This window comes from Ixodes scapularis, unplaced genomic scaffold, assembly GCF_016920785.2.
Source record: "Ixodes scapularis isolate PalLabHiFi unplaced genomic scaffold, ASM1692078v2 PGA_scaffold4__175_contigs__length_147842914, whole genome shotgun sequence".
NCBI lineage: Eukaryota > Metazoa > Arthropoda > Arachnida > Ixodida > Ixodidae > Ixodes > Ixodes scapularis.
The window spans coordinates 89,602,091-89,612,440 of record NW_024609879.1 but is presented as its reverse complement, the minus strand read 5'-3'; the positions used below and the strand labels follow the sequence as shown (position 1 = coordinate 89,612,440).

General features: G+C 44.9%; 1 protein-coding gene across 1 annotated transcript; it reads right to left on the bottom strand.

Annotated features, from left to right (window-relative positions):
* Window positions 1-3,510: 3,510 nt before the first annotated feature.
* Window positions 3,511-9,306, bottom strand: LOC120840426 (zinc finger protein 525-like). The gene is made up of 3 exons (XM_040210950.1): window positions 9,297-9,306; window positions 8,789-8,959; window positions 3,511-4,136 (listed from the first exon to the last, which is right to left on the bottom strand). Exons 1-3 carry the CDS (start codon window positions 9,304-9,306, stop codon window positions 3,511-3,513), a joined length of 807 nt encoding a protein of 268 aa, XP_040066884.1.
* Window positions 9,307-10,350: the final 1,044 nt, after the last annotated feature.

The following is a 10,350-nucleotide window of genomic DNA, read 5'->3' as shown; positions in this document are numbered from 1 at the left end:
CAGAACTTGCTCCGTGGGATTTCAGGGAACTTTGCTGAAGTTGGCAGAACGCACCATATCATATCCTTTAATTTGGCCGTGGCACATGCGTGAAGAGGTCAGGGGGGGGGGGGGGGGGGGGGGGGGGGGGGTGAGCCGACCAGCCGCACCGCCAACAGCATTGAGTCGGTCGAGCTGGATCTACTTGGATGCGTCGGTCGTTTTATGCGGGATTGTGACGGCCCGAGCCTATCTACCTTGCGTAGATAACAAATGCAAAGCCGGGACTAAAGCGGGGCAAATCACAAGCGCTGTCATCTGTGATCGTGAGAGGAACAATGAGAAAAAGAAAGGCCGAAAATCTGAAGGAGGTGGATCCAAGGTTAGGCCGGTTCATTTTGCCGCCACCGATTGTTTACTTTTTTACACTGCATGCCCCCGCATTTTTTCGTGCAATAAACCAAAAACTGATTAGGCGACAACCGTGCAAGTGATGGTTTGTTACCTCCGTGTTTAATAAAGTCGTACCAGAAATTTTAACTTTACCAATGGCAATCGGTGTGCGTGCCCCACCGGTTCGAGGCAGCCGAAAGGAATGCGACCGTGGCGAACGCGGACGTCTTTCTCATTGTTTTTGACATGGGCTCCTTGGGTGGTACGTATAATTTTGCCCGGCCTGTGTCGTGTGTTTTATTTCTGCAGCTAAGCACTGACAGCTGTCACTGGTCGTCGGAAAGATCAGTCGGCTGAGGCGATGGTGGGCTTGTTAAGTTCAGGCGGGGAGGGGGGGGGGGGGGGGGGGGGTTGGGTGGGGGAGGTCGCTCCAAAAACACGAGTTCCTCTTCCCCTCGTCGTTTAGGAGCGGGTCCCACGGAGCAGAATTTTGCCTCTTTTGCAGAATTTGGAAAGCGATCCGGATCTACAAGTGGAATTCACCATAGGATGCACGTGTGTGGCGCCATGCATCGCACATAGAGAAGTCTATATAGGAAAGCCTCCGGACTGTCAAGTGAGGTCTGCCTTTTTGACATCGGTGGCAGAGTTAAGACGCACCTCACGTGCAATGCGTAGCAACGGACGCACGTTGCGAGGGGGGGGGCGAGATTGCCCACGCGGAGATGCGCCCCGATAAGAAACCGAAACCAAGAAACGTGTTCCATATGAGCATTTTCTCGGAACGCCGTAAAATGCTGCGCGGGCCTTATACCATTGTAATGTGTGTGTGATTAGTAGTTTTCGAAGATGCCGAGAAAAATTATAATTGAAACCACACCTTTAAAACTATTACCGTTTTACCCGAAAATAGGTCAACCACGAAACACGAAAATAGGTCGACCCCAACTTATTGAACCTACCGAGAATAAAAGATTATAATTCAAATATAGGTGTTTTTTTTTTTTAGAAACAGGGGAAATTAGGACAAAAGAAAGAAACAAACCTTTATTTACAGCCCTCTCAGCTAAATCACAGGGCGATGCCAAAAACTTAATCATTGTCAGAACTTCCGGACACGTCATCGTCGTCCGAAGCTTCGTCAGCTTGGTAGACATCCTCGCAAATTCGCAGCAATACCTCACTGACACTGTTGTAAAATGACGACAAGAAGGGTGGAGACGGGCGAACCGACGAAAGACCAAATTCAAAGAAGCTAGCAACGCCGCGAGGCGCCGCGAGCAACAAGCTAAAGTAACCTCCATTTTTTTTCTTTTTTTGTGCGCATTTGCGAAGGAGAGGAATGTAGGCAAGGTGCGTTGCCCATTATGTTCCTCTCCCTCCCCTTCCCCCTTGCTTAGCGAGGGGAACGCTACAGGCGCGATGGCGAAATCCGACGCCCAAGCGATATGCGCGAGCGGCGGCCACAGTGGGGGGGGGGGGGGGGGGGGGGGGGGGGCTGTCGGTTGCTGCTCTATCGGTTGTGTTCGTGCATCAAAAGCTTTTTGAAGCAAGAAGCGGCGCGGCTCTATGGCAGTGCCAGCTCAGTGACTCGATAGCTCCAAGCCCTCGGTAGAGTCGCAAAATTTGTTCGCATATGCAGGTCGAAATTCTTTGGTCACGATTATAAGTCGACCTCTTAACTTTTGGCATTTTCGAAAAAAAAAAAAAGGTAGACTTATATTCTAATAAATACGGTATAAAAAAATTTAGGTACTTATTAATTATCCAATTATATTGAACACCAACAATTTTCCTTTGACACAGACCACTATGGCATCAAGCTTTTTTCTGTGATGTTTAGTTTTTTGCAGTAGCAATTTTGCCCGTTTTTGAGCAGACACCCTGTATATGTGAAAACAAATATTTTATACACTTGGAAATATAACTCCACCCGCAGCAACTCTGCCGCACCACACAATAGTGAAAACCAATGTACAGTCAGCGTAGATTAAGACGTATTTAAATGGATTATGCCTATACAGTTTTTACATCCATGGATATACACAATGAAGTAAATTATGCCTTTAGTAAAACAAATATATTTGACCCATCAACTAGAAGAGGAACTTCGAGCAAAGAAAGGCCTGACGAATACAAGTGAAACTTGATGAATACCAAATGAATAGCACTAAAAGTATGAATATCCTAAATGATCAAGGACTGTCTTAGTGAATGTGAAAAAAAAGAGTAAAATTATGCAAAAGAAAGCCATACATACAAGTATATCATGTAGCAAGCACATTGAATGATGCAGGCACGCAGCCAGGGGGTGGGGGGCCATGGGGCCCGGCCTCCCCCCCGAATCTTCCATTTTGCTGGGACCTCCTCTGCTCCCTCCCCCTCATAGAGCATTGTCATAAGCAAGCCCTTCCCACCCCACCCCTTCACCCCCGAAACAAAATCTTGGCTACGTGCCTATAATAATGTTATCGCAATTCAGCAATTCAAACCGGTCGAAAAGAAAAAAAAAGGACGAAGAATATTTATTAAGAAATAAAATAGGAAATAACATTGCGTTAAAAATTCTTCGAGCCTTGTATACTCTATTCCAGTACTATGCGCAAAGCGTTAGTTTCCAGATCGGTGTGTTAATCAGTTTTCAATATCATTTTGTTTATATCTTAAGAATGTGTTGGCCTCTCCACATTACTCGGTTTTTCTTACTTTCTTAACTTTTACATGGTCCAAGATTATTGCTATTGAAAAACCTTAGTTATTTTATTATTTCATACCCTTTGTGTATGAGTAGGCCGACTGTAGGTGGGTTGTCTGTAGGACATAAATGATCCTACAGACAACCCAGAGACTGCAGTTGCAGCACCTTGATTAATGACTAAATGAATAAAAAATACTATGCTTCCGGTATTTTTATTTTTCGTATACAATAAAGAACCCTGGTCACTTTTAAGGTAAATCATATCTTTATTTGTGTTTACACAATAAACGACAGGCTGAAAAATTTTTAACCATGCAAAACCTGCACTGCTCGCAAGTAGAACCCCTGCAGGTCTATCGCCAAACGAAATGAACACAAGTCGGTTCTCGAGTATTTCGTTTAAACCCGCTCCACAACTATGATGCACGTGAGGGTTTTGGTCACTTGTGATGTATCTTTTGATGACTGTGCAAACCGCTCTTAGCCGTAAACGCTTTACCGCAGGTCTCGCACCTGTACGGTTTCTCTCCCGTGTGAGTTATCTCATGATCTGCCAAGGTGCCTTTCTCAGTAAACGCCCTGCTGCACGTGTTGCACTTGAATGGCTTCTCTCCTGTATGAATTCTTTCGTGATCCGCCAAGGTGCATTTCAGAGTAAACGCCTTGCTGCACGTGTTGCACTTGAACGGCTTCTCTCCTGTATGAATTCTTTCGTGATCTGCCAAGGTGCGTTTCAGAGTAAACACCTTGCTGCACGTGTTGCACTTGAACGGCTTCTCTCCGGTGTGAATTCTAACGTGAGCTGTCAAGCAATCCTTACGCGCAAACGTTTTCTCGCAAACACCGCAACTGAAGGGCCTCTCGTTAGTGTGTGTCCTCTCGTGGATGCCGACAGCCGTTGCGGAATCGCTTGAGTGAGGACAGAAGCCGCACGGGTGCTTGTCCAGTTGTCGGTGCATTTGCGGCTTCTGTGGGCCCGACCAGTTGGTGGGGGGAAAGGTGTCGCCCCTGCAGCTGTCACAGTCAAAGGTATCCACTTTGTCGCCATAGTATGCTTCGATCCAGTCTGTTGGGATGACACGACAAAGCAAGAAAGGTCGGAGCTGTTTTTATCGCTTTGAACATGAATTTTGAGTACCTAGATGAACATAGTAATGAATGCCTACGTCATGCCAGTGCTGTCTAAATAAGGTATTTTTTCATTTCAGATGTTAAAAAGGTTCATTCGTAATGCTTGTAAAGGTCTACAGGCGATCATTAAAGACTAATCTGGCAGCTCCATGGTGCAAAAGCTGTGGTGGCTTCTGCGTTCTGCTAACCAAGTACGGAAGGGAACTCAAGCTGGGGGGGGGCCGCGGCTTCAGTTCCCTTCCATACTTGGCGGTAACGTGTTAAAAGTAACGTCGTTACCGTTAACACCTTTCTTTTTTCAGTAACCTTGCAATGTAATCGTTACTTTTCCAAAACACTAACAGGTAACATATTTACGTTACTTATTTCAAGTAACGGATAACGTAGTGACGTTACCCGATACATATTCTTCCGAAAACCTGAAAAAAGTACTTATATTTTTTGCGCCTTTCTATATTTGGTTTTACCTTGGAGGGGTACTACAACGAAATTTCAGCGCTTATTTTATGGTCTATATGTGTTCAAAGGAGCAGTATCACATCAAACACACCGATATCTTGTTAAAAAAATCACGAAAAGGAATTTTAAAACAAATTAAACGATTAGCAAAGAGCGCCTGGTGGCTGTCGCTAACGCCTCGTTTGTAATGCCCATCTAGGACCCTTGAGAGGTAGTGACGGTTATTGTCTCGCCTCCGGCCACGACGAGAGAAGAGGGGAAGGAGGAACTCACTTCTTCCCGAGAATTCCTTTTGTGTGTCCCAGAAGTCGCTATTGTCCCTCTACAAGATTATAAGAGATTAACCCATCACTCAAAATTCTTACAAAAGCAGCTGCTTCGGTGGCTGGGACGACTAGGCCATCCTCTCGACGTCAGCCTCGCGGTAGCTTTGCTCATCCCGAGACGACCTACGTCACGATTGCGTCGGATGTCACGTGCTCTAAGCTGGGCCTTCTCCGAGCGCTTGCCAGAATGGGCCATTTATAACAAAAAATAGAGCCAACAGGCTCAAAATACAAATGTGCGATTGTCATTTACGGATATTGTGGATTATATTCAACGTATTTTTGAACACGACGGATATATTTCAAATTTTGTTGAAGTATCCCTTTAAAGGGGCCCTGCAACGACCTCTTGACTGGTTTTTAATTTGCACCAAACATGAGCACACTGAACATAGTAACTTCCTTCATGACGTCCCTGGTCCTGGCTTGGGTGGCCGTGAACTAGAGGAGGGGTAGTGAGCTGAACGAGCTCTCACGGCCGCCGCACTCCGTGCCTACGGCTCAATAGGGCGCCACTAAAGCATGTGCTGGATCGGCTGGATGAAGCAGGCGGCGGCATGACACTTCATTGGCCACAAGCGACCGCAAACACAAGGTAAAGGACAGTTCTGTAGCGCCGCCACTTACATGCAGGACATTTCTACGCTTGCCGCTTCACAGCAGTGCGCCGCACGCGTCGGCACCCGATTCCACTGCACCTTCCCAGTATGCGCCGCCTTTTCCACCGTATGGTGGCGGTTATGTCGACAGGTCATTTGTTGTTTCCATACTTTATAAACTGCCTTTGTTTCTCTTCTGATCTAAGATACTGAACAAAAACTACTTTCATAAATAATCGAAACAGTTTGCGCCACTTATATTTTATATTTCGACAAAAAAAATAATAATAAAGCTTTTAGCGGCTTTCATTAGTCGTAAGGCAGAAGCTAACCAGGACCTGAAACGTCACGATGTCGTCACATGTTGAGCGTGCTCAGCACCATGGGGCACCCCTGTAGGTGGAGAAGACCTCCACGACGTCCAGTTAAAATAGAACGCACTCATCTTTAGTTACTCTCTCCGCGCCCGCTGGGTTGCCCGAACCACAAGAGACGTGAAAACCTCAAAAAAGGCTTAATGAGGAATGCAGGGCCCCTTTAAGTCCATACGCAGCTGACGTTACAAGCTCACGGGGCCAATGAGAAAGAGTGAAAAGGGCGCCATCATGGCACTCGCCGTGTCTCTGGACGTGTTCTATCATCGCTGAATCAATCATAAACAAACAAGACCCAGCGACTTGCGATTTTGCCACTGCTTTACTGGTCCCATTAGCTGCGTCTGGAGTTAAGCTGGAACGTAGAATATGATCCAAATCATTAATTATTGTACTCATTCTACATATTTTCAAAATTTTGCTGTCCGTTCCCCAAGCAAAAAGTTCCACTTTAGAAAAACCTCAACACCCGCTCCCGTTATCCCACTGTCAAAAAATGCTCTCACAAAAAAAAGAAAACAAAAAACGCTGTTATTGTCAATTTATAAATAAAAAGTAATGCAAAAGCAATGTGCATTACTTTCTGTCAATAACGGTAACAATAACGCGTTCCTCTATTTTGCAAGTAACAAGTAACGTGTTCCATTACTTTTTTACGGTAACACCTAGAACACTAGAGAGTTGTAAAACATTGTTTTTCTCCTCCGCTACGGTATCCGTAAAGAAAACACCGCCACTGCGCATGCGCGCCGGCAACATTGTTTACACAGTTCAAGGTCATGCGGCAGATTACGGAGCGCTATGCGGGTGCTTAGCGGGCTGCAGAAACGGCCTACTAAAACTCCCTACTGCATCTGCATAACGCTGGCAGTACGGAGCTCTTGGTGATAGCGTGTTGACATTCTTAATGTTTGCGTCTGTATATTAAGTTACACTGGAAGAGTCTTCCTTACAACCACACACTCTAAGAAAAGCCCGTGCATCTTCTTTCTCGCACAACACTCGGAGAGCCAATCACCGCAACTTACGGAGGCAGCTCAGCAAATGACGGTGCCGAAACATATGTTTAGACTAAAATACGCAGTCTGAGTTGTGACATTGACCAATGCAAGCGTGACGTTTTGCAATGCTTGATGTCACAACTGTGACAGCGTATTTTGGTCTAAACCTGTGTTTCGCCATTGTCATTCGCCGAGTTGCCCCTGTAAGTTGTGGGGATTGGCTCTCCGAGTGCTGTACAGGAAAGTAGTCACACTGGCTTCTTTTAGGGTGCAGATTACCGTATTTTCACGAATATAACGCAAGTTTTTTTTTCGAAATTACGTGCTCCAAAACACACCTCGCGTTATATCCGGAGTCGAGGCACGCGAGTCTAGAGAAAGCCAGAGGAGAAAGCCATTCTTCCGGCTCAATGCAAAAGATCCGGTGGGAAAAGAAGGGGGGGTGTGGAAGGGAATGTATTAGCTATTGGGCTACGTGAAGGGGCGAATAGAAAACATAAAAAAAGCATTTTTATCGCTTTTGTGTTTGTACAACGCACGCACGCCGCAGAAACTCAGCGCACGCCCGCCATGCAGGAGTGCGGGCGCTGGCCAACTCAAGCCAAGCCAAGCCGGGCCAAGTCAAGTCAACACAAGCCAAGCCAAGACCACCGACCGCGTTTACGCAATCGTGCAACACGAGGCATTTGTTTATGCAGAGGCACCAGAACAAGAAGTGTGATGGTGTATCGGTTCAGCAGTCTTTTTCCTGCCTGAGCATTGTTTAGTTTCTGCTCCAGGGTGGTCTAGTCCTTTAGTGTTTGTGTGTTGGTGCTTCTGCTTTGTGCCTTTTTGGATTGTGGGCTGCCGAGGAGCTCGCACGGAAGAAAAAGTAACTACCAAACAAGCTGCGTAGTGGCCAAGCAAATTGTAAACGGAAGGACCTGAGCAGTGAGGATGAGTGCAGTCAAAACATAAACTGATAATTCTTTTATTTCCATTGACTTTTCACTTCTGCTATGCCCCCGAGTGCGAGAAATTGATGCTGCTTCGGTTCGCGTTATGATAGTAATAATATTTTTTTTTTCTTTTGGGAAGCATCAAAACCTGCCCTCGCGTTATATTCGTGGTCGCGTTATATTCGTGCAAATACGGTATTAGATTAAACAATATAGCATTCAAAAGGCTAGTAAAATAATCTGAAACAGAGAAAACAATGTTTTAAATCGACATTGATATTTGCCAGTCTAAAGCTAAACTTCGGCGACACAAATATTGTTGTGAGAAAAGCTTCAGTCATTTGGAACAGCCAAACATTTTTTGGGCTATTTCACGTGTCAAAAAGAATTCATAGTATTTGTGAGAGCAACTCGGTCAACCGAAACTAAAGGAAAAAAGACAGTTTTGTAATATAAATAACCAAGGAGGCACAGTACATTTCATTGATATCAAATAATATGTAACTATTGAGATTGTGTGCTCAAAGTGAATGTTCCTTCAGTAGAACCCAGTTTGTTTGTTTACTTTCACTTGAGTCGCAGTTCTCGTACTTTGGAATATAACCCCTTCATCCCCCCCCCCCCCCCTTCAACCTTTCCTAAGAAAAATAACTTTGAATTTTGTTGTAGTACAACTTTTCTGTCTGGTGCGGGCTGCTAATTAAAACTTAATGAACTGTCCACGTGAGGGAACCCTTGTGTACCACATCAGACTCCTCACATTTTCAACCTCCTGGGAAGCCTAGCCTAGAAAAGTTTCCTATCCGTGTGGGACCGCTCACGAATCCTTGAGAGTGTACTAAGAAAGTATGAAGCTGGATGAGTATTGTCCAGTGTGCGTCTTCTCATACCTGGTATTCTTAGTTCTGTGGGCACCATAAGATTGGGGGCAGAAGTCTCACCGCCATCTGTCCTCCTATCCTGGTCCATCTTCCATGGTTGCTTCTGCAATTCGGCTCCTAGGAAGGAGAGCTCCGCCCCCTTGTTCTCGCAGTCCGTTCTCTGCCATTCGTAGTCGAACGCTGCGTGGACAATTTTTATTAGGCATGGAGATTAAATTTTGCTTAGTTGCTCTCTTTTCGTATATAGTACACCAACAGAGAAGCCCAACCAGCACAAACTCAAGGAACAAGCAAACAGCGACACATCGTGCAGATAATGTAGAGAAATTCAGGGGTTTACATTCGTATTGCGGTGTAATATTCAAAAGCTAAAATAATCACATCACAAAAAAAAACAAGCATCCTAACTAGATACTAAATATATCTTGAAAAAGTTAATTTCTCTCTTTATGTTTGAAAACCAAACATAAAAGCGATCATTCTCTATTAAGCAGGTGCTTCGAAGGTTTTACTTCACCTTTAGACATGTGGTAAAGGACTACGTCCATAGAGACCCACACGAATCGAGGAAGACACAACTGGGTATGATCAAAGAGCGTGGTTTAAGTAGAACGCTCCTGCTTCGTAGTGCTGAAAAAAGGCAGGCATGCTTGAAAAGCAAAAACTATACGGTGTATCACTGCCATAGGTTTTGAGAATTACAGATCAACAAAATGGACATGCCGTGTCGGCCACCAAAAGTAGGGAAGGTAATGGAAATGTTGCATGTAGTTAGCTGAGGTGTGGCCATTCCCTATTTGATCCGACTAGTCGATCCCATTCATCAGGGGAAAAATGTAGTCAAAAGATCTGGCACTGCCATAGGTTGACCTGGCTGATGGCTGGCCCTCTTTCCCAGGCAGCGAAGGGTTGTTCACACTTGCGTTAAGAGGATTTGCAGATAGTTCAGCCTGCAAAGTTTATAACAATAAGTGTTAATAAACAGTCCCCAACTCAAGGTTACTTTACCTGACCTCAAATATCATCGCATTCAATGAGCAAAACGAAAACTGAAGGGTACCATTGCTGGGAATTGGTCTAGTTGGCTATTCATTACTTGATTAATCTGCGCACTAAATGATTGCGAATTACGACGTAGAGACGAGAAAAAGAAGGTAACAAACGAGAAAACACGCATCTGCAGTGCAGAAGGGAAATGTGTGCCGGTTCCGTCAGTGCTGCATCCATGTGACTGATGCTATCATACATAAAATGATATTCAGTGTAGATCCATCAGTCAATCTCGCGTTTTGCCAAAAATTCATAAGCGGGGCTCACTGAGGAAGAATTGGTTTTAGCTGAGATACTTGGTTCACGTTGACGAGTTTCCCCGAGATTCTAATGGTTAAAGAGTCCTTTTGATTATACAGAAGTTGACTACAAAACATTATAATTTAGTTAATTGATCACAAGTATAAATTTATCACCATTGATCACCAGTGTAAATATACCATCCCTTCTACAATGTTTTTTTGTTTTTTTTTCTCTTCCGACTAAGCACAAGCTTAGAGTGGCAATCCCCTCTCCTCCGT

What these genes read in the sequence shown, in the direction of transcription:
- LOC120840426 (XM_040210950.1), bottom strand. An exon ending in CACAGAACTAAGAATACCAG is followed by an intron (nt 4,137 to 8,788) that starts GTATGAGAAGAC and finishes TCATCCCAACAG; the next exon opens with ACTGGATCGAAGCATACTAT.